Source organism: Melanaphis sacchari, unplaced genomic scaffold, assembly GCF_002803265.2.
Source record: "Melanaphis sacchari strain LSU unplaced genomic scaffold, SCAv2.0 Contig72_pilon_pilon, whole genome shotgun sequence".
Taxonomy (NCBI): Eukaryota; Metazoa; Arthropoda; class Insecta; order Hemiptera; family Aphididae; genus Melanaphis; species Melanaphis sacchari.
Window position 1 is genome coordinate 1,641,360 of NW_020271519.1, and position 26,180 is coordinate 1,667,539.

General features: G+C 28.9%; 2 protein-coding genes across 6 annotated transcripts in view; one reads left to right on the forward strand and one right to left on the reverse strand.

Moving 5' to 3' along the window:
• Positions 1-7,686: 7,686 nt before the first annotated feature.
• On the reverse strand, positions 7,687-9,305 carry LOC112600864 (serine--tRNA ligase, cytoplasmic). Its single transcript, XM_025348187.1, has one exon. It carries the CDS (start codon positions 9,195-9,197, stop codon positions 7,713-7,715), a length of 1,485 nt encoding a protein of 494 aa, XP_025203972.1. The 5' UTR covers positions 9,198-9,305; the 3' UTR covers positions 7,687-7,712.
• Positions 9,306-12,862: 3,557 nt separating this feature from the next.
• Positions 12,863-26,180, forward strand: part of LOC112600861 (titin) — a 51,969-nt gene continuing 38,651 nt past the window's right edge. The window contains exons 1-3 of one of the 5 annotated variants that reach the window (XR_003115019.1): positions 12,863-12,980; positions 17,295-17,400; positions 19,042-19,176. Coding sequence is in view for 4 of the 5 variants with exons in the window: in XM_025348184.1 (XP_025203969.1) it covers positions 17,299-17,400; positions 19,042-19,176 (237 nt within the window). In the remaining variant the exon portion in view is untranslated. Of the gene's footprint in view, positions 12,981-17,294; positions 17,401-19,041; positions 19,177-23,795; positions 24,105-26,180 lie in introns of those variants that run through there. The other 4 variants (XM_025348184.1, XM_025348181.1, XM_025348183.1 and 1 more) reach the window with 4 other exon arrangements.

The following is a 26,180-nucleotide window of genomic DNA, read 5'->3' on the forward strand; positions in this document are numbered from 1 at the left end:
TTAAACATTAATGCATTTATACATTTGCAGACACGCAAAACTATACAGATCTTTTTTAAGGTTTTAAATAAAATTTAAATGAAGAACTTAATACAATGTAAGTATTTATGCGTTGAAGTTGGTGCATTTAACAATAATAATAATACGTAACACAAATTCTTATAAGTGATTTTAACCGTAATTATCCAAATTACGGATATTCATGTGTGATTCTAATACATTGATATTTATTATTAGCGCGGATCTATGTAAAATATAATTCATTTTAAAATAAATACGATCATAACTATTTATTTTGTGGATAGCTGAAAATAAAAAAACATGCAACCCAAGATACTGCCGACCGGTTGGTTTCGACAAGAAAATAAACACATATTCTTCAGTTTAACTCTGCACAGTATTGAGTCCAAGAATACTTCAGGGGGCATTCGCCCCTCCCCTGAAATTTCTTTCGCACTCCCTGGTAAATACAACTTTCAACTAAGTGTACTTATTTATTAAATGCACAATAGGTACTCGTTGACTACATGAACTACTCTGATGACTTTAACATTACAACAACTGAGGTATGTACCTATATCATTCGTATTTTATAGTTATACGAATTCTACACTATTTTATTATAAACTATACATTAGGTAGGTAGTGTAAATGTACATAAATATACGAGTACATAGTTTTATTAAAAATCAATATATATATATAGAATACATATTATCTTTATTACAAATTGACTCCGTATTATTAAAATAAAATTAAAGTTTACAAATCAATTTCAAAATATGTGTAGGTATATTCATTTGGAAAAAAATAGAGTGACTAAAAAACTCATATTGTATATTTTTTGTCGTCCACGAAATATTTACTGTTATGTTTATATGTCCGTCAGGTTACGGTTAAAACAACAAATTATCATCATTAGTTTAGTTTAGATTTCATATTAATCAAATACTCGTAATCAAAAATAATTATTTTAATTCTTCTTTATAACAATAAATTGTTTAGTCGTTCATATAAAATAAATCTATTCCAAAAACGCAATTTTAAATCAGTTCACATTAATTTTAGTTCGAAAATACCTAACTAAAAATTATAACTAAAATTTAAATTATATTTTAAATGGAATAATGAATAATATGAAATTTTAATTGGTCATATTCAAATCTCAAGATATAATACATTTTCAAATTAATTTGGATCTTTTTGATTTAATTATAAATATTTTAAATGTTTAACTTATTTTAACTCTTTACTCATTTATGTTTTGCTAATAAATAGTAATTAATAGCATTTTATTTGTGAGCTAAAAGCCTAAAAATGTAATATAACTAATACAAGAATTAAAAATATCGAAAATAATTATGAATTTATTTATATACTTGATCACTTTAAATTCAAATTTTTCCAAAATCAGATATTTAAACAAAAAAACTATTATTTTTAATTATTGTTGCAAAAAATATTTTTTGTTGTGACTTGAAACTTTTTATTGCTATGTATATATTAGTATATTACTATTCGTTTATAGATATATTTATTCTTGTGTAAAGACACATTTACATTTCGAATTGATTTCAAATTAATTTTAAATTAATTATTCTACGATTCAAAATGTTCAATGTTAATAGCACTTGTAGTAGCCAAAGTGGTCACCAACCTGTGAACAATTAGAATTTTCATAGTTAATACAAACGTAGTCGTCGGGTTCATAGCTATAAAGTCGACATCGAACTCGCTAATGAGTATCACATCGGACGTATAACAAAATATGGTATCAATGCATAACGATAAACAAATTAACGCGCTGGATATCAATGTGGTGAAGCAGCAGCAGACCCGACCCCGTACAACTAAATATAAGTGTTTTCTTTCGGCATCGAGATGGCAAATTATGAGTGCCGGCAAAAAGCTGAATTGATATCGTATGGTAGGCCGCCGCAGCCATAAATGACGAACAGATGGAAAAACCGAAAAAATGAAAGAAACTTGTGATAACTAATAAGCCGAACAGATATGAATAATCGCGTTACAAGAGAGACGTATTTTTTTTTATACGTATATAGAATTCGAAAATAATATACCACTCCTACCGAATTTAAATTAAATTCTAAAAGTCGATTTTTGTCGATTTGGCACCGTCCTGGTGCCCCGTCGCAAAATGGCCAGACATTCAAACGTGCTTACGACGATGTTTAAGACGAAAAACCGAAAGAAATCAACACGAACACGCGACAAGTCCGATTCAATATTAGTCTATGTGCTTGGAAGTATGAAGACAAAACAAAGACGGCGAACTAGCGTCGCACCGTCATGTTATCATCATCATCATCATCATCATCATTGGCTAACGGCCGTAATAACGGCGCACGTTGACGCGGTCGCCGAACTCGATGAAAGCGTAGTCGATCTCTGCCGGTTTACCGGACCGGCCATCACCGTCCGTGGTGCGGACGTTTACCACTTGACCGTACTCGGCGACGTTGTCCACGAGTGCTCGGACGAGGCGGCACCCTCCGTCGAGTGGCCGACGAACAGTTGGCAAACGCGTTCTGCAGTACGGCGGACGCGACCGCGGCGCGCTTGAGCTTGACCGCGAACGGTTGGCCGTACGTACTGTCGCATAAGCGGTCATTGCCAGCAACTGGCCGGACGCGCGCGGGACCGTGTCCACCGATTCGACGACCACCGGTCGGCCGTCGCCGTGGCCGTGGCCGGTGTGGCGCCTCTCTCGTCGGCAGTTCGAGCAGTTCGCGCAGGCATGGCCGACCGCCGTGACACGGTCACGCGTTCACTCGACGCTGTACTGCGTGTTTACGCGTAGAACCGCCATCGTGTACTGGCGTTGTACAGCACCGCGTGTAATGCTGCCGTACCAATTCGTGGCCGACAGAGGCGTCGTAACGGTCGCTATTGACCTCGGGCCCGTCGCCGCCACCGCTGCCGCCGTTCGGATCTTCCGTTTGACACTCCTTGTCCTGGTGCTCGCGCTGTACGGGCCGGGCTCGAGTTGGTGCTGCTGTTCCGCGTTATCCTGCTGCTGAACGACGTGCCCAGCCGATTTGGCTTTTTTGGCAGCCCCGACCTTTCGTCGGTAGCCGCCCCCGCAACGTCCCATCAACGCTTAGTATTCGCGGCAAATATGCAGAGATATATAACTGTAATAAATGTTAAATGCAGTAGTGGTAACTGTTCGCTCGTACAATTCATGTTGTTGTCGGAATCATATTATTATTATTATTTTTGATACTAGCCAGCGATCTCTCTCGAATTCAAAACGATATTATAGCATATTGATATTTTTATCGTTTGCTAGGTTTTTTTTTACCTGATTCGTTGCAATATCGTTCTACGTTTTTTTTTTTTTGTTACAAGTAGAAATAATTGTTTTCTTCGTTTTTTTTATATATTATAAATCAAAATAATTGTAATTAAAGAAACAGTAATAACTGGTCACCGATTAATCTACAAACACGTTTTTGCTTAATACTTCGCCATGGTTTATTTTTTTATTTTATTTTTTTGTATACATAATTTTTATTCAGTAAAAAAAATACAACCGTGCTTATTTCTGGATAATGCCGTTCAACGCGGAATTTACATTTACTTTTAATGTGGCTGCATTTTACAAAAGAATAATCTTATTTAGAACGTGTTTAATTCTATGCAAAAGTCGGTTCTAGGTAATGAAAGATGGTTGAAATATTACTTTATTTAATTTTATTAACCCGCTTTCTAAGTAATAAAATTGTAATAAACGACGTCTATACATTTAAAATTTAATTTTAAAAATATTTCATCTTTGAAATATAAATAAACTATGTAATGTTATTATATTGTAATATTTATTAAGAATGTTATTGTTATATTACGTTGATTGTAGTTTTTTTAAATTAAATTAGTAATTTGAATTTTATTTTAAATATTTACTTTATTATTATTATTATTTCAATCATATTATTATGTGTTGTGTTACTTTCTTGTGTGACTATGAAAAAATGCATAACGTGAATCAAAAACTATATTACTATGATAATATATGATCATTATAAGTTTCACCATTCTCTACTCTTGTTAAAGATAATTTATATACTTACTCAATTATTTTATGCAAGTGTACTGTGTAATTAAGTATTTTATTTATCATTCAGATATTAGATATAATAATACAACAAATTATAGCATTACATAATGAATGATGATTGATGAGTATAGAAGTATAATAAATCCTTGCTAAAGTTTTACTCAGTGAAATAATTGTGTAGGTATCTATCTCTTAACTGCTCTCAACTAGAATACTATAAAAACAGGAGAAAAGATTATTTATTTCAATAAATGGTTTCTCTATCATAATGATTATTAAAAGGAAAAATTCTGAAGTATAATATACTGGTATTTACTATAATCTACATTATGTAAATATGAAATTACCTGTATGATGATGGCATCTCAGTTTAATGCTGAGTACCTATATAGTAAGTGAATAAATGGTTACCATTTCTATTATACAATATAAACTATATAATTAGAAAAATTGTTTATTTAGTCATGCAACAAAAATCAGATATGTGCTCTTTTATATTAAACTTTTTATTGGTCGCGTGGTTGTGAAATAAATACGCGTCTTTGCGTCAAGCGCAATCGTCAGCGTGATCGCTGCTTGTGGTGAGTTTAACACCCTGTTCGAGTCATGCGTTGTATCTTCGACATTCGTATTTCGTCGTGCAAACCACGTAGATATGCTCGCGAACTCGCGACCCAGTATCAATGTACCATTACATTTTAAATGCATCAGCAAGACAGTGTGTCTTGAGGGAAAGCTGCGCTACCTCGCCCATGCACACTTTAACGCGTTTATTAGTCGTGTGGTCCGACGGAAAGGTTATATATACGTCGAAATTTTCCATCGAGTCGCTAGTGGCTGCCGTTTTCGCGTGTCATAAGACCGCTGTCGCTTTACCACCGTGGAGGACCGGACTAGCCGCTCCGCCTCATTCTCCTATAACCGTCACCGTCGTGTTACCATCGCAATCGCGGTCATTGGGTAACGTGCTAGCATGTTTTTTTTCTTTTATAATTGTAACCTCCCTCTTACGGGCATTGGTTACCTATATAGAAACTATTAGTGTCACAAGTAGTTTTTGTATATATTGAGCGACCATTATTTATTATTATTATTATTATTTATTACATATAATAATTTCTTTATAATTTATTGAAATCTGGTGCGCATATCACTATAAGTACTATAGTAATAGTACTGTGTTATTATTATAGTAACCGGTGTTTGACTTTACGTTTCAACACCTCACTAGTCGCGGCGTAACATTTTTGATAGCAGAGCAAGGTTTTTTAACCTCTGTGTGGTGGTTCGGTAGCGTTGTGTTAGTTTTGTGGTTAGTATCTACATAGTATTCATACAGTGTTAATAATATAATAATATAATATAATATGTTAATGTTAATGGGTGTTATAAGCTCTTTACTAATTTACTTAGTTCAAACGAACATTCTTGTAAGTAATTTAGAGAGTAGGGTTTAATTAAAGATTTTCAACTGACGCCATTATCTGATTTTTGTTGCACGATTAATTACATTATATCAGCTATACTACTAGTTCATAAATGTCTAAAGCAATATAATACATATTTAGATTTTTTTAAAACTCTAACTAAGGATTAAAAAAGGATGTAATTTATAAATTCTTAATATCTTGACAATTTTTTTTTTAAATATATGAGTTTCAAAAAGGTGTAAAATAAATTGTGTCTGTATATTTTTATAATGTTTATTCAGATATAAATATAACTTATGCAAAATATTTTATTTAATTTTCAAGTATTTAACCCAGCGAATAATAATTTACCGTCTTTTATAAAAAAAAATATACACCTACATTAAAAAATTCGAGTATTTATTAATAGCTTAAAATATTTTAAAAATGTTATTATGTGTAAAAAATCTGGAATACTATAAAAAAAAAAATAGCCAAAATTTTAAGTATCTACGATTATTTGTTTATATAAAAATCGTTTGAAAAAAACAGTTATTTTTGTGTAAATAGTGAATATTAAATTTTGATCTTCAAACAGTTATAAAAATTAAGCGACTTTCTATAAACTTTTTATTTTTATTATAAGAAAGAAACTAATAAAGATTCTTAAGTTAAATTTTCAAATTATAGGCATAAAAAGACATTATTCTTAAAAATTTCTAAGTAAAAAATAATTTGTAAATTTTATAGATTTAGACGAATTTTATCAAAATTGTGTAAATGTTTATAAAAAGATACTGTGACTATACATTTTTGATTATTATAAATTAATAAGTATAAAAACACGAGGAACCTCATATTACATTTCTAAGCATAATTGTCTATCGGCTATTTTTTTAAAAAGAAAAATTAAAAATTTCAATTGTCTATTCATTTCAATAAATCTCTAAAATAGATAGATCCCTCTTGTACTAAAGTTTAAGTCTACCACCCTTTTGTAGGGATTAGTTAGAGCTTTGTTACCTACTAGCAAGAAAGATACCAAATATATTATTTGAAAATAAAATAGGTTATCAAATTTCAATGTATTTATGTGAACTAGATATGCTGAAATTAAACCTTTATATTTTTATTTAGTAAAAGGTATCTTTTTTTTTTTTCAATTAAAATTATATTATGTTAATCAAATATTAATATTCGACTGTGTTAAACTTTGAAAACATTCTCCTGTAATGTAACTTTGCGACTATCTACCTACCTTATTAGTATGGAGTTGTCTATTGACTAGGTATTTGCATTTATTACAACCATATATTACCTATATAGGTGTAGGTACATATTATAGTGATAGGTAATATTTATTTTTATTTTTAAATCATTTATCAATATTATTTATGAATAATTTATTAAAATTCAACTTTTTTAATCTTAACAACACTTTATTTTTTAATTCTTGATAAGACCTAGGTACATAGATTATGCAAGTACTTTTAGAAATTTTCATGTAGAAGGTAGTATTGTTATTATTATGTATTTTGTATTTTAGTCGGCTTAAAATATATTTCATAGAACATGATTAGGTTTAATAAGAACTACAGCATGTCAGTATAACCCAATAACCAATAGTTTATATTCTGTAATGTAAATACATCAAATAAACTGAAAAATAAGTAAATACTATTTAGTAATAGGTACCTATGATGATATAATCACTTGTGTATTGTACCTATGAAATATTGGTATTAAACAACACCTACAAATCATCAACCTAATAACTGCTAATAAGTAATAACTAATGATTAATAAATAAAATAAGTTCATAATTAATGTATACAAAGTTATTTTTAATGAAAATATTATTGTCTAGTATAAGGAATAATATCTTAACAATCACATGCTGACATAGGTTATTTAAATTGTTAATAAATTCCTTATTAATTTAAGATCTCTTGATTAAATTCAACTCTTATACCTAATACAAAGCTCAAATAATTAAACGGAACTGTATGTATATAAAAAATATAAAATTAAATTAAACATTTATAAGCATTACCTATATTAACTTTTTTGTTTAATATCAGTAATTTTCTTTAAATAGAATAATTTAAGTTGTTTATAGCATGTTTATTTATTTACTAATTTAAGTAAAATTAATACATTTTTTATTGATACATTGAAAGTTGAACAATTAAAAAAAAAAATATAAATACATATTAAAAATATTATTTTTTATTTTTCATTCCTTCTTTCTGCTTTTTTTGTTTCTTTGTATCTTCTTCGTCAATGGGGGCAGACTTCACAAATGGTATCTCATCTTGATATCTGGTTGGTAAGTATTTTTTCAATATTTCTGGCACTTTGATTCCTGTTTCGGTCTGATAAGTCTCCAAAATAGCACAAATTACTCTTGTCGTAGCACATGCAGTGGCATTTAACATATGCACATAATCGACTTTTTCATTCATTTTTTTTGTTTGACCATATCGAACTAGTAATCTTCTTGATTGGTAGTCTAAACAATTACTGCAAGATACCAATTCACGGTATGCTCCAGATCCAGGGAACCAAGCTTCCAAGTCAAGTTTCTTGGCTGCAGCATGATTCAATGCTCCTGACACAATGTTAACAACTCTGTAAGCAATACCTAAATCATCATAAAACTGTCTTGAATTGTTAATCATTTCATCAAACAAGACCCATGATTGATTATCAAAAGGAGATGTTAAAACAAACTGTTCAACTTTTTCAAATTGATGTACTCTGAATATTCCTCTTGTGTCCCTTCCATGAGATCCAACTTCTTGTCGGAAACATGTTGATACTCCAAGATAGCGAATAGGAAAACTAGCTTCAGGTAACCATTGGTCACGATGAAGTGCTGCTATTGGTTGTTCAGAAGTTGCAATCAAATATTTTTCATCTAAATTATGGTCACCGACTTTTTCACTACCTTTACCAATTACCTTGTATAATTCCTCATCAAACTGTGCAAGTTGTGCAACTTCTTGCATAATTTCTTTTCGCATGAAAAATGGTGTATACAATGGTTTGTATCCCTTGTCATCCCATCGACGTAAGGCTTCTTGGACGAGCGCAGCTTGTAAAAATACAGCTGGACCTTTGAGATAATATCCTCGAGTACCTGATACGGTGGCTCCTGCCTCAGCGTCTACACCGTCGATCATGTGAATAAGATCTATGTGAGAATATTTCTTTTTTACCGTACAATCTCCAACAGTTGCAACAACAGCATTTTCTTCTTCGTCATTGCTAATCGGAACCGATTCATGCAAAAAGTTACTGATTTCCTTGAACGAATCAGTTCTTGTTTTCTCTACGTCAAGCAGATCCTTGTCGTTTTGGATCAACGCATTGTCAATGAGTATGCGCACTTTTTTAATTTGTTCCACCGATAAAGGTTTCAAAACGTCGGCTGTGATCGTGTCCAAATCAAAATCAGACGCGACGTCACCACCATCGGTGGGCTGCGGTTCCTTAGATTTGATCTTCTCGCCAATAGTTTTGCTGCACAAATTTTTCAACTTGTTTAGATTGTCCGCCTTGAAACGTAGTTGTCGCCACTTTCCGTCAGCATTGACGACTTGATCCACCAAGTTCGGGTCTTTGAAACGTTTTTTTTGGTTTTCACGAATCCGGTCTGGGTTACCACCCTTTTCTGTCCGAAACAAGTCTAAGTCAAGCACCATTTTTCATACAGTTGAAACACGAACTGTAAAACTGTACAGATCACGAAAACCGAACGAGAGACGACGTGTCTTAGGACTTTCAAAAAAATAATAATGGTAATCAGTCACCACTCACCAAGCAATTTAAAATGATAAAAACATAACCATAAAATTGACGACGTGTTATCTCCTTATCGACAAACTACAGTTTCGTCGATTAATAGTGCCGTGCTACTTACGCCATCTACTAGGATGCACTAGTAACTGCGAGTATCTATATAAGACCACAGGTAGAGATGGCAGTTGCTTATACATTATATTTTGGATTTTATTAGACGTATGTAGGCTCTGAGGGGTAGGTACACTTACGATTACTGCACGGTTTCTCGCTATTCATATCAACTAATTTATACGTCGCGCCGTGAAAGTTTCCCCCATTTCATTGGTATTTCACCTGCTCATAATTATTAATGGTTGCATACGTCCATACTACAACAATTCAGCTCTCTGCCGGAATTTATGATTTGCCACCTCGGTGACGAAAGAAAACACCCATATTTAGTTGTACGGGGTCTTATATGCTGTTGCTCCACCAGTCCATCACATTGAAATGCGCGTTTATTTGCTTATCGTTCTACATTAATATAATTTGCCCTTCGTCCGATGTTGTACTCATTAGCGAGTGCCCTAACCTAATAGCTACGAATCTGACGACCACGTCTGAAAATGATCATTGTTCATTGTTCGAAGACCACTTAAGATTCTACAAGTGCTATCAGCAGTCAGTATTAAGTTTTTTTTAAGTTTTTTACTTGGTGTTGTATACTATTTGTTTGTGCAGTTTTGAGGGATATACTATGAGCTAGAAGACTCCCTCAAACATTACCAGCCCCAACTAATAAGAGTAAGGGCTAGAACCTCTTAGTGAAACTCAGATATTGGATATCTGAGCCCGCAAGCTCCTTCACCACGACAAGGTAGGTCCTATAGAGAAGAACCGTTACATAAAGCTAAAGCCCTAAAAAATACGATTGGGAAAATCACCCCATGTTATTTATTTTTTTATTGGTTATAACTGGTAGTTTGAACTATTTATTGCAAAAAACAAATTACATACATTCTTTAATCTTTATAGTTGTTATTTATTTAAGTAAATACCGACATATCTATCGCAGACCGGTGCTAAAAAATTCGTTAGATAATTAATTTATAACTAATTTGAAAAAATTGAAATATCAATTAATACGTCCCGTACACAAAAATAAATAAATATATAAACATTAAACAAATAACAGTATACATAGTAACATAAGTTTCAAGTCATTTTCTGCAAATATTTTCGTAACAATAATTAGAAGTAATAGGTTTTTTAATTTAAATATTTGATTTTGAAAAAATTTGAATTTAAAATGGTTAAGTATATAAAATAATTAATATTATTTTCGATATTTTTAATTCCTTTACGAACAACTTATAAAGATCTTGTATTAGTTTTATTACACTTTTAGGCTTTTTAACTCACAATTAAAATGTTATTAATTATTATTTATTAGTAATACATAAATGAGTAAAGAGCTAAAATGAGTCAAACATTTAAAATATTTAAATCTAACTTGAAAAGACCCGAAATATTTTGAAAATTTTATTTTGTCTTGATACTTGAATATGTAAATATAACCATTTAATAAAAATATAAATCTCTATAACTATTAAAATTACATTTTTAGAAAAGAAATATTTTTCATGAACAATTGAACGATTTATTGTTATATATAAATACTAAAATAAATATTTATATTTAAAAATAACGATTGGTATGAAATCTAAACTATACTGACGATGAAAATTTGGTGTTTTAATTTTATTGTAACTTAACGGATGCATGAACATTATCTCCTAGATAACGAACAAAGCACTATATAAGTTTTTAAGTAGGTCTATTTTATTTTCCAAAGTGAATATACTCTTGTTTTTATATAATTTGTACACTTTAATTTTATTTTAACAATATGAATACAGGTAAGTTATGTCAATTTTGTTTAGCTATAATAATATGACGTATTCTATTTTTTTTTCTTAGTTGTTTTGATTTTCGCCTACAGTTCGCTATTTAGAATTTAAGTTGTGTTATTTGTGATTTAATATTATTATTTAATGATATAGATATAGATATAAAAATAAATTATTTCATCACGAATATTCTATAAAACTCAGATATTTCTATAGGTATGTTATTTAGGGCTTTATAGTGGGAGTTTTAACTTTAGAATTTATAATTTTCGTACTTTTGATTTTGTATTATATTATATAAGCATATATAAATATATTATTATTTTAACATATTGACACCGCATTGTTCTGATCTAAATCATTTAAATTATGTTGTTATAGAACATTTATACATTTTATTTTAAAAATGACAATTAACATATAGACTAGATATTAATAAATGATGAACTTTTTGTTTGTTTCGTTTTTTTAAGAATAAAATCTAGCTACTCTAATGATCCACCTAAGTATTTAAACTAGTATATATTTATCAGTTTTACCTTAAAATTACGTGTTATACAATTAAAAAATGTTTCATTTTATTATTGGCGATGACTACTGACTGCCCGGCTGGTATAATAATAGGTAGGTTAATCATTTGCAAACATACAAATTTAGTTCACAAATTAGATCAGTCACTATAACATTTACCTCACTGAATTTTTTTTTTCAAATTATTTCGTGTTGATTTTTTTGCTATTGATATCTACTATCAAGGTATCTTGTATAGGTATACCTATTTATACAGCAAAAAATAACATAGAACTATTAAAAAAGCTTTATTGTTATTAAATATTATAAATTAAAATGTATTTAGTTATATTTTAATTTAATAATGTATATTAAGAGAATGTCAAACTTGCATGTGTAGTATATGCCTAGCCGCCTAGGTTAGGTTTAATAAACGATAACAAATATAGTACAACGTAAAACTATAACGTAGCTAATTTTTATTCCGTAGATCCAATTTTCTGTTGTCACTTGTTATATATTTAATATTTTAAAATTAAAGTGAATAAAAGTGAATTGACCTATTATCAAATTTAAAGATAATACTACATTTTTTGACATTCGTGTATGTACTTAAATCTAAAAATTTACTTAGCGATTATATAACAATGAATATTACGGAGATATTATTATGATATTTATGATATATAAGCCATTTGGGTGGGAAAAGTTTAAAATAAACAATTTTGGCACTGTTTCGTCGGGCGATGGGCGACTCTCGCTATAAACTGTATATATATTTTTATAAAATGACAATATTTAAGAGAAAAAAAATAGTTTCATAGAGGTGTTTCTCGGTTATGCCGACCATCAGTGTGTAATGTGTATCGTGGTCGTTTGAGCGTTTCTATAATCGTAGTTTTTATAGTTTCCCGTTTTTTTAACGTAAATATTATATTGTTAAGAAAAGTAAATATAATCAAGTAATTCATATAATATATAAATATAAACGCTTATGTCATGCACAGATTTACTTTGAGTATGTGTAAAATATTCATTTCGTCGAAAATGGTATAAGCTCGGGTTATGCTATTAGATCAACGGCTCGCCGTGTTGAAATATAATACGTTATCGAGACGGTATAATATTTTATAATATAAAAACGCCACAGTGTCATAATAAAATAAAATAAAATTCGCGTCTTACTTTATTCAGTTTTTTTGTAAAATGCAAATATTGGTTTAAATAAATTCATATAGTGTCTACATCGGTTTATCGGCAATAGTGCAGCAGTAAAAAAACTAGGTACCTATTTATTATTAATGTATATTTTAATAGCAGAAATTACAGTAATTTAATATTATTATTATTATTAAAACTTACACTTGAATATTGATGATCATTTAAGTATAATAATATATTATATAACTATAATAAGTACAAATCGCATATAAATATTCGTGAATTATTTATACTACCTAACTTGTATTTATAGTATCTACTATCCAGGTAATAATTATCTATGATATTATTATCAGTTTATGAGATTGATTTTTTTTTCACATAAATATCCACGTATAATACAATATAATAATTTGATGTATTTAATATGTATATATGTTTTTTCCTCGGCATATATTAAAAATACAACTATGCACTTTTTTTTGCAACAGGGATAATTTAATTTGTTGAACTTTCTTACCTCGTATGTTAGAAATTGTCATGAAGAAAAAAAATATTTTTAATTAATTTGAAACTTTTTTTTAATATGGAGTTTAGACTAAAAATTATAATTAAAATTGTTCTCTTTTAAACTGTTTAATATTATTTCTTAGTATTTAATTCCATAAATAAAAATTATTATTACCTATTATTTTAAAATCTGTTTTTTTTTTTTTTTAATTTTAACGTATTTATTTTAGTATTATTAGTATAATTGGGTAGATAGATATTGACTAGGTCCGAGGTCGGTATTTTTAAATCTCAGAAATAGTCTCAGAAATATTTAGTCAATTTAATTGTTCACACGTCTCATTAAAGAAGTTGCAGGAACTGTAGTAACAACTACTACCATTAATTAAAAAATATTAATATAATATACATGTAAAATCTAAAGTGATTTATAAAGATTACTAAGAACTGATACATTTTTTATTAGATAATTAAATAAATTATTATTTTTGGAGAATTGAATTAGAGTAAGAAAATGGTATTTATTTATTTTTCTTATCACATTTTATTATATTTTGTTATATTTATGTTCACATAGTTACATACAAGGTTATAATATAATATACATATACACATATACATATTAACGACTACCCACATAGTAGCATGCCTACCTATCTAACTAGCTATAAATATTTTATAAGTTTCAAAGGTTATAACAGAAAAAAGTGATAAATTATAGTATTATAAAAGTCTACTACTATAATAATAATAATATTGATTATTCTCGATGTCTGTAGCTCATTTGCTCATTACCATTATTGGCATTATTATTATATCATAGTGACTCAGATGGTTGATACTTATAATAATGCTTTTTACGATAATACCTTTATAGATAAGTTTGAGGTCGCAAATAAAAACACCCTGATATTGATTTTAATATTTTGGAATTGCCTATGTATTTCGAATCTAAAGTGTACACTGTACACACGCTATATATAGGAGTAAAGATACCTATAATTCGAATTATATACTTGATTTAAAACATTTCAACAAGGCAAAATGAATTTAGTTATCTTTTTTTTCAAGTGTAAAAGGTATATTTAAACATTTATCAATCAAAGAATTATTTAAATCTTATATAAATTTATAATTATATATCAAATAACTGTTGATAATAGATAGACAGATGCAAATGTCGTAATCGCACAATTATATATTTTTTTTATTAAGATAGGAATGCCTAATATACACTTGAATTTTCCGTTCGATATTTATTTACATAATACAATATAATATTATATTAATCTTAACATTTCAAAGTATTTAGAGATTTTTCTGTCCGTAATAACGACGAAAATATGTAATCTTCCGTTATTAAAAAATACTCTTTACAATAAACACGATTCTTCCCAGATGACACTTCAAAAACAAGTATGCATTCCTACCCCTTGAGTAAACATGTACTGGTTTCATTAATTTAGGGTTCTCTATTGAATCGTCTTAACCTCTATAGTGGTCTTACTTTTTATCTCTTCAGTTAATCTAACCAGACTACCAGACATTGTATTAGTATTATTATTTTTCGTTCACAAATCGGAAATTATAATATTATATCATTAAATAAAAATAAATAAAAATAAAACCTCATAATCCAGAACATAATCGAATTTGAAAAATAAACATTAAAAAACAATATGATTTATGAGTACCTATATTAAAGATTAAAACATTCAAAGTACAAAATTATTAGTATAATATAATATGTATTTAACTTAATTACTATTAAATTGCTTATAAATATAAATAAACTGAATTTATGCGCTAAATACCGCTGTGAATTTTTTGGTTATTGATTGATAAATTAATTTACGAACGCTTAGTATCGAATTTAAAAAAATTAAGACTTGTCGATCACGACGTGTTGAATATTAGTTTACAAATTATTGTCTTGATATTATAAATTGTCAGCTTGACGTGGTAAGTCAGCTAGTTGTCTAGCGCGGAAACAGCAGCATCCCATTGATAAGATTTTAATATTTTTATTATCTTGTGTATATATAATCTATCATCTATCTACAAAATAATATAGTATTCATATTTCTATATTTTATTAATTGTGTTCTACGAATTTTTTTTTTTTTGATTTTACCTATACTGGGATAAGCGTTTTTTAAAATTAACAAATTAAATAATTCGTAAAAACATTAGAAACAGTTAATTAAAAATACTCATAAATTGAAATCAATCAGCTTTTCTCCCCCACGCATAAAATTACGCCTATCCAGTCCATGGTATATATGTATAAATATGTATCTATTTAAATATTCATGTGTACCACATAACAATAATAATTATTATCATATGCTTTGTAAACGCATATACGTATGATTGTTTATAGTGGGTATAACATCATATAATGCGTATACTGGTGTTCTGGCCCAGGCAGTGGATCCTGTTTTTAGGACTCGACATGTGTGTTTATGTGCGCGAATATTCAAGATATCATACGCTATAAATACGAACCCCGAAGGAGCTTTCTCCAATCTCGCTTCGTGCCCCGGCAATCTGCCAAAAAAAGATCGCCGCAACGACGGTTTTCCGAGATTGAAATGCCGTAACACAAAGCCGTGTTCTAATGTTTTTTGTATTTTTGTTGTATAATACTTATAATAATGCATATTTTACGCTTCGATTTTAACCCATGTGTCCTAATCCTGGAAAAATCGTGTACACATATACAATGATTTGACAATACAGATTACTTATAAAATCGAGAGCATTTAAAATGCTTAACGATAAATCGTACACCATGAAAGTTATGTATTTTAATGTCTATTGTATATCACAATACCAATAGATCGTAATAGTTAGGTATTTATTTAATCAATAAAGTGGAGTGGGATTCTAATACTTTGAAATGCATTTGAAATTTGAATACTTTTATCTAATTTTTTTTAAATATTAAGGTAATATTTTTACCGAATATTTAAATATCTACAGTAGTGACCATATATGTAGAAGAAATTATTGTTATGGAAAATATAGACATAATAGTTATTCGATAATAAACGATAACTATATAATTATAAATTAGATTGAACATAAAATTAGAGAATCCTTGGCTACTTATATCATCGTAATGATTTTTCGATCGTGACTAATGATAACTAAGTAAAACCTGAAACAATATATTTTACAAGCATCATTAGTTTCTTTTTGAAGTGTTTTAGTACCTTCCAGTAATTATCTATCTATTAAAGGTTATAGTATATAATTATTTTAATGTTTTTGTAACAAAAACATTATTTTTATATATCAAATTATAGATATATAATATTGATAATGTTATATATTTATATATGACATAGGTAATTTATATTTTTTTGAATATTTTTATGTAACATTTATTTTTTAATTTGATATCTTTACTGCATATTAAAAAACAACAAAACGGTTAAAAGTCTATTATATCTCGTATGTTATCAACAATTTGAAGCTCAGTGTAACGATTTAATGAGTGTATGTTGCGTATCTATATTTGTTTATATTTTATGATTTATCGTGTTTTGTACGCTCAACTACTGCATTCAAAGAGTAAAAAAATTCTTTGTTTTATTATAGAAATAAAAAACGATTACATGTTTTTATTCACCCTATTAAAATATATTTCAGACTAGATACATGGTTTATTTTCTAGAATTATAATTATTGTTTATTTTTCAATTATAATTAATAAATTAATATAAAATTTTGTTGAAATTAACAACAATAACACTTTCACGAAGGCGAAAGATTATTTAATAATTAAATTATGTAAGCTTTAAACATACGCGTGTTTTTTCTTATCGGAAAGTGGTTTTATATTTTTTAGCTCTTATTTCTGCAAAACTGATTGTTATTTTTTCGTGATTGAAGTTATTATAGTAAATTTTTTTTTTACAGAAAAATGGAGAGCGATGATGATTACTATACCGTTTCGGAATGTTTAAGCTCAAAAGTGTCTTCATATGGCTCATGTACACCTACTGCTTCTGATAAAGATGAAGAAGTAACCATTGTTTTACAAATATTTTATTGATAATTTAATAATATAATGATATAGCCAGAGTTCGAATTGTTTGTTTGTTGGTTTTTTAAGAGGGTGGATTGCAAGGGAATGCAGTGACACAAGAAACCTCATATTATTTTTCATTTTTTTTTTTTTTTTTAGAGTTCCCTACTAATAATTAATATTTTTTATTGGACTGGGAATATAAATTGATGGTACGTCCTTACTCCTAATTCTTTATTGCATATTATTTAAAAAAACACGTAATATTATGTGTATACTAGTCTGTATAAAATGTCCAATTCGAGCACCAAGTATATTGTCAAGAGTTATTATAAATACAATGACAATAACGTGTATTTACTTTATAATAGTTATTATTATTATTTTATTTTACATGAATATTTTTAAACAAATATGTTTTAATATTTTATTATTTTTTGTAAATGCATATGATTTATATTTAAATGTAAACACTGATGTGTCTATATTATAATATATGTATAATTTTAATTGACTTCCAAATGTTAACATATCCAATAAAATGTAAATATTTATATTTTGCTATTTACACAATACCCATCCATAAATTAAATTCACCAAACCGTCAAAAATTATTATTTATGTTATGTAATTAAATATGTTATACTCGTATAAATAATAACAAATAATAAATTATGTCTTTTGTCATGTTATATAATAATGTCAAAATTATTTAACTTCTTTGTTATATACTCATATTATTTAAATTTGAATTAAACTGCATCGAAATTTACATATTAATATAATTTTTAGTGTAGAATAATTTACCAAATATCCTAAGCACGTACAAATCAAGTAGAGACCGGATTTATATGCACAAAAAAATCCTCAGAATATGCTTCTAAAAATGCTGTAATATTCTATAAATATGTATATATTATTAAATATGCTCTAAAAATTGAATCGAAAATAATTAATTTAAAATTATGTAAAAATAAATATTAATTAATCAAATCTTAAAAATGTATAAAAAGGTTTTAAAAATATAAAAAAAAGTATTTCATCATCTTCGCCGTTTAATATTTTTTATCTTCAATTTATAAAATATTAGCCCATATTAATAAAAAATTAAAACAAAAATTGATCTATATTAATATATTATATAAATGTTGCATAATATGAATATGTGATCTTATCTTTGACAATAACGATGGGTTGTAGTTTTATTGATATTATGTGGTTGTGAATGTGAAAATACGACGAAAAACAAATATATGTATTTTAAATAATAATATATACTATAAAACTAATAATATGCATTAAACGCATTTAATAGGTAAAACTGTTAAAATATGCAAAATATGCAAAATATAATTAGTGTTATTTTAATAAAAATGATCTTAATCGGGGAAAATTCTTATCAGATTTCAGAAACCTTATTCGAATTTATATAATATTATGCATCTGCATATAAATCCGGTCCCTAAATTCATAAGGTGATGGCTCTGTATATATTAATATAATTATAATGGTTTTATTTTATTAATGATTTTTAACTAATACTTAATAGTATATTAATATAATATAAAGTAAATGTGTAAACGATATAATATTCGAGGTTCCTTTGAATATTTTAATTTTTGAGTTATGATTTTTCAGTACGATACGGATATTGTCGTCCGAGAAGTGTTGCAGACTAGAAAGTTAATGCTTTCGCCTGTTCGAGGATGTGTGGAAACCAGCGAATATATTTATAAAGATACGCCAATATTGCGAACTGAAAAACAGCCTAAAGTAAGTACCTACCTAATTTATTTTTAAACCAACATTCTGTAGTACATTTCAAAGCGTACATTTATAAGTTATTTTATTACATTTGTGTGATGGATGCATCTAAAAAGAGGTCAAAGAATTAGTTATGCTAGGGCTATAATAGTTATTTTATTGTTTTATTTTTTAATTACATCGTTAATATTTATGACTTGAATGGTGAGACTTTACAAGTGTTCGTGTTGGTTAGGTTCATTACATAAAAACTGCAATAGACCACAGACAGACTGGAGCCAAATAAAATTATTATATGTGATCAAAATATTTAAGGTATATGATTGTATAAAACCTGCAATCATTTAAAAAAAAAAAAGTAAAATGTATTACAGACTACAGTTAAAAACATATTTTATATTTAAGTTTATCTAATCGTAAATCAAACAACAGCATAATATCAATAATATAAATTGTTAAAAAAAATATCTATATAAAAGTTAATTTAAGTACTTTTTAAATTAAAAATTTAAATTTAAAAACCTAAAATCATAGGTAAATATCTATATGTAATGATAATATATAGATAATGAATAATGATTTATAAGCAATTTACGCAAATTAATTTCATATATTATATAACAAGCTATGATTGTAATAATATTTATACATTTTCTTAAAAATCGAATTATTTTAACTTTTAATTGTGGTTGTTTACAGTTTTGTGTTGAAATAGTCACGCTGTATGGTAATTGTGATCAATATTTATGTTAAAATTAAATTTAACAATAAATTATTGAAAAAACTAATATGAATAAATATAAAAATATATTTTTAACTACTATAATACACGATGAAAGGAAAATTGTGCCAAATACTTATGATATTTCCTCATCTAACTACATATGACTTCACTCTATTACAAATGATATAAGAATTCAGCAAATTCATAAATAATTTTAAAAAATAATCACAATAAATAAATAATAGCAAATACTATTTTAATTTAAACACAATATTAGCTAAAACTTATAATTTGATCTGGACAATAACCTTTCTGACCATTGTGTAGTGGGCATTTCCACTTCCCACCTATTGAATTCCGGGATTTTTATTTTATTGTCTGTCGTTTGGAAAAAACATTGATTTTTCGTTGGACGGACGAAAAGAGGTCATTTTCTAATGATACAATATATATTGAAAATTAAACTATGTAACAAAATATGATATTTTTTATTGTTATTGTGCAGATCTGGTAAGAACTCTTATCACCTTCGGCACGACGGCATAGTATCACTATACGTCTATACTGCCCGTTTCTCGAGGATTACGTTTAGGATGAACAATGTCACATATATTATCACAGGTTCCTTGTAGAAATAGCTATATATTTCTACAATTTAACTATCTAATAATATATATTATATACCTTCGTACGATCGTTATGTATAAATTAGAACATAATATGTGTTCATATTATTATCGTGTTATAATCAAGTTTGGAAAATTCAAGGAAAACCTTCATTATGTAAAACGGTGTATGGTAATTATTATAATACAACTATAAAGCTTATTATTTAAGCATAAATTATTATCATTTATTATCGTCAGTTTGTTTGTAAGTTAGTGGCACAAAATATGCGGAGTTTTGTGTAATATAACTGTAAGGCGAAAGTGTTTCCTATGAAGTATTTAATCGAATTATCTAGGTATACATGTTATTATGATACTTAATAATATTTTATGCTATTCAAATAAAAAAATCTTAATATGTATATTTTTTTTCTTAGAAAAAATGGAATGTGAAAGTTGAGATTTAATTCCTTTGGCCTTTAGATGGAAAAAATTAATAATAATTTATTATGTGGTTGATTGTATTATTGTTTGTTCTTTCAAGCTCGCGAATTGAACCCAAGTAATGCTATGTATGAGTTGAGATAGGAATTTTCAATTTTATTATTATTTCAATTGCTAGACACATGCTCTTACTTTATATATCGATTACGCATAAGTTCTATAGTTCCATTGTATAGGCGTCGTGGTGGTTTCGTAAGTTCCCTTAAGTTTCGTTAATTTCTGGAATCTGTTATTGGTATCATCACATCTGATATGTTTATCTCGACGAGCGTCAGTTTCACTCTCGCTTTATCCATTATTCATGCAATAGTTCTGCTGTGGTTTTGTTAATCCTTTAAAGCCATCGTCGAATCAAATATGGTTTGGTTTTTTAAAATTTGATAGACTACATATCTTTAACTTAAAGGTGGTGTTGATTATTCAATGTATTGATTTTTTTTAAATTTTATTACCATTGCTGTTTTTATATTTAATAATATAGTTACAATAAAGTCTTGTATTTAAAAATATAAAAAGTATATTATTAGCTATAATAGTTAATCGTAATATAAATATTTGAATTTTTTAAGTTTTGTAAAAAATAATAATATAAATATAAAACAAGCACCATTTCTTCTAAATTTCTAGCTATCTTTTAGTTTTGTACAGTTTTGGTGCTGCGGTGAATATAACTTTTATCATATTATTTTTTTATTGATAAATTAGTATTGTTATAATTATTACTTATCACTCTATCAGTCATAAATATATTTTACATTTTGTTATTATTTTGTTTGATTATGTTCCATAAGTATTATACTTCGCAAGTTGGTTATTTTGGATAAGTTAGTAAATTAGCGTTATTTGCAATAAAAAAAATATTAAGTATATAAAGACAGTTCTGTCAATTTAAACATTCTACTTTTTAATATGAATTTTAATAAATGAAATATATCACAATAATAAATAATAAAATTGCATATTATTTTATATTTTATAGTATTCATTAAGATTTACGAAAAAAAAAATGTCGAACAATAATATAATTTTTCAAGTATTAGTTAATGAGTCACAAAAATGAGAAACATTTATTATGTATAAATATATTCATGTTAATAGGTACTCAATAAATTGAGTAAAAATAATGTATTTTAAAATTTGATTTAATGGTAAATAAAAAATATAAATAATTATAGAAGATATTATATCAAATTATTATTAAAATATTAAATAATAATCTAGAGTTAAAGTTTAATTTTTTATTTGTTTTTATTTGAAACAAAAAAATCTATAAAAAAAAAATTCTAATAAGCTTAGAGGTACTTGTATAGTCGTGCGTATACTAAGAGTAAGTATAGACACGAAAGGAGTTACCTATTATAGCGATACACCTTGACTTAATTTAATTAAAATTAAAAATTATATTATTATTAAATATAAATAAAGTTAGTTTCCTATATTATTATGATTTATTTGTATTTGAAAATAAAAATTATAAAAAAAAGTTTAGGTAAATCATATAATTGTAAAATTGATTATTATCTTTTTTCATCTAGATAAAAATTATTTTCATATACTTGATTAAATTGATTTTTAGTAACATAATGTATCTTTTAGTTTGTAGCGTAAATTCAATAAACACTGTCGGTATTTTATAATGAACATCAAAAGATATTTTGGTATGATTATTGTGCAAGACGCTAATGTGTCCGTCACATAACGTTCTATTAAACATTTCCAAAACTAGTGTATAGTATGCGAAAGATGAGTAATTCGCTAATGTCTCAAAAAATTGTTTTTTTTTGTTTCACCATTTAAAAAATCGACGTCAATGAGGGAAGTTTCACGTAATATTTATTAGTCTAAATAGAGACCTACAAAATGTATGATACATTCAACATTCAAATGTATCCAAATATTGTGTACTGAATCTAATTAATTTTTTTCTCGGTTTAAAGAAATTCTGATCCTCCTTCACACCGTTCGCGATTGATGCATATAATTTTACGTACGAACTTCTCAAAATCAATTCCAAATAAAAATATAACGCCCTATTATCCCTAAGTCTCTCATTCGGCCATAAATTTATTTTTTGACTTATTTTGAATAAAAAAACAATTTGTGAAAGCTTAATTTTTTCAACTTTCAATTGAGATGTATTGATAACGCGTTGAAATGAAAACGATATCTAATGCATTGATATCTTTTACACGTAATTTAATTTTAGTAACGTATGAAATACTTATGGAGTTTTGAGGCTTTGTATATATTAGTAATCGTACAATATAAATACTATCAAAAGTTTAAACTCTAAACTACCTATATTATATAAATAAGTATTATTTTTTTTCTTATTTGTATTAGAGATGTATCGTGAATATTCCGGTATCGTAAAAGCAAGTCATAGTCGTTCACGTTTTTAAAAAAAATTTCAGATTTGACCTAAACATACACAGAGTTCGGTGCCACTGCGAGTACAATCCCATAATTATATCGAACGGGTGACCTGATCGGCGGGATGTAGCTTGTATTAAATTTCTCATCATCTTTACATAATAATTAAATGGTGGGAAAAATCGCTTCCCATGTGGTTTTATAAAGTGTCGGACGCGGATGAGCGCACGGCAGCGACGAAACAATAATATTATTACGACAATTGCGCGAGACCGCGGTCTGGAGACGAGAGAGCGAGACACCGACAACAACCGGCGGCGGCGGCGAAGTGGTCGCGTCGTGCGTCGGCAAGTGGACGGGCGGGTGGGTGCGGCGACGTGACTCTGTGGTCATCTCGAGCGCGTGCAGTCAGTCCGAACCCGGTGGACCGATCGGTTGTGTCGCGCGCGTGCCCCCTCCGTTCGCGTTAGGTTGCCGTCAGGTGCCGCCCGCCACGACAACGTTTCCCCCCGAGCAACGCGACGACGTCGTTACCGGACCCGCGTGCGGCGCGTTTAACGGACGTGGTGTGTTCCGTCAGCTTGTCCGGGCCCGTTAACCGCGAGCGGGTGAAACATATCTCGCAGCCGGCCCCCGGGATGGACCGCGACACCCGGCCGCCGGCCACCACCGTCAGCACAATAGCCGTCCGGAGCGGCGCCACCAGGATCGTCATAGCCCTGTTACAGGTACGCCACACGTCGTTACGATGGTTCACGATAAAGACGTCCTCGATCGAGCACCCTCGTCGTCTCGTATTGTGTTTAATCGTTTTTACCGATCTCCACCGCGGTGGGATCATCCGCCCACGACCCACCCCGTCGAGTCTCTACCCGTACGCGAGCCCATCGAGTACCCGATTTGTATGATGCCCAATATTATTGTTGTCGTTTTTGAGGAGTCCGAGCGGAACTCGTTGTCATTTTTTTTTGACAAGCACTCCCCCGACGAAAAAAATAAACACAAGACCTATAGTGAAGTCCGTGACCCGGGCTTACGTGATACTTATATAAAAGTTCGAACCGACACGCGATTGGTCGTCACGCCGTATCGGAAAAACGATTGTAGGCGCCGACCAACATGTTTGTGACATAATTAATTTATTTTAGTACTTGCGAATAATTGCAACGATAGCACGCGTGTCGCGTGTACAGTTAACGTTAAATTTTAATCACGTTTGTTCTTAGAATTTTTTTTTTTTTTAATGCGAGCAAAAAATTAGCTTTCAAATTGTTTATACTGATATAGGAACTATTAATTGATTACGACAGTTAACGAATTTTGCAGTCTGCGTGTGCAGTAAAAAAAAATTTTAATCATACAGTCAAGTTTTGTGTGTAGTTTTATACTATCAACGAGCACTATCGTAAGATAAACCTATACTATATAATTATATGTATGCTGTGTTCCTATATTATAATGGTGATATTTATGTAAGAAATTTGTGGATAGAAGAAAACCATGAGATATTAAAATAATATCAAACGAACACTAAAATAATTATTCTTGAAAAGTCGTCAATCATTTTCGCTTTAAAGAATAACTAATAAGCAATAGTATTTTCCGACTTTTCAATCATACTCAACTTAAACACGTTCTACTAAAATTTCGGACGATTTTTTCCAATGTTATACACGAGAAAATAATGTTTTCCGACGAAATTCTATTTTTAACACTAAAATAAATTATTCTCAGGCATTTAGCAATCATTTTGGTCGTTAAGAATAACTAATAATAAGGATGTACGTATTTTCAATTTTGCGACAATTCTATCCTACGCCACTTATTAATACGTTTTACTGAAAACCGACCGTTTCAAAGTGATATACTAAAAAATTGTGTTTTCCGATAAGATTAAATTTTAATATATTTTATGTGTACGTAAATAATATTAACGAGTTGTTTACTCGTAGTGCACAATTAAACAGCGGAAGACATCTGGAACTGTTTCACGTATATAGGTCATAACTCATAATAGAGTATAAATGCACTATGACGTCGCCAGCCCGGCTAAATAAAAATCCCTCTCTCGGCACGAGAGAGGGGGGTACGTTAGGGTTCTGTAACGTACACCCGTTTATCGTTCTATTATAATATACATAATGTCCAAGGGAGTATATAACCCATTTTTAGTACATTTTTCATATTTTACGATTTCTTCGCGTGAAATATTACTTTGTTCACGCCATTAATTTCAACCACACTAAAATATATGATACATATTATGGTAAATCATTATAAAATTGTTTTATTATGACCTACGAAATAGGTAGCATTTTTGTTTACTCTATGTTTGTACGAGTCATCATTTTCAACTAAACAATTTGAAACCTTTCCGAATGAGGTACCCTGCCGACAGTTTTAGGTTTGAACGCCATACGCTCTTCCGATCCCGATAATATTCTTTAACATTCAAAGGGTTAAAACTTACGCGTATTGACTTCCCGCTCAACACGTGTATACTAGACAAATTCTTATAAGAATGTTGTCCCGGCGCTGCGACTCCTATTTTGGGCATGGCGGAAATGAAAGTCAGTGAAATATCATTAGTCGCCGTCGTCTACTGTAGTCTCTGCTTATATATATATATATAGGTATTGCAGGTCATACAAAAACGTCGCCGTAGTTGGATCGAAAATTTTTTTCTATCATATTATAGTCTCGAAAAATAGATTTCTCGTGGATTCGTGGATACATGGCGGATAGGATTCATCTTCGTCCGTCTCTTTTTGTTAATTCTTAACGATCGACAATATTTATACTGT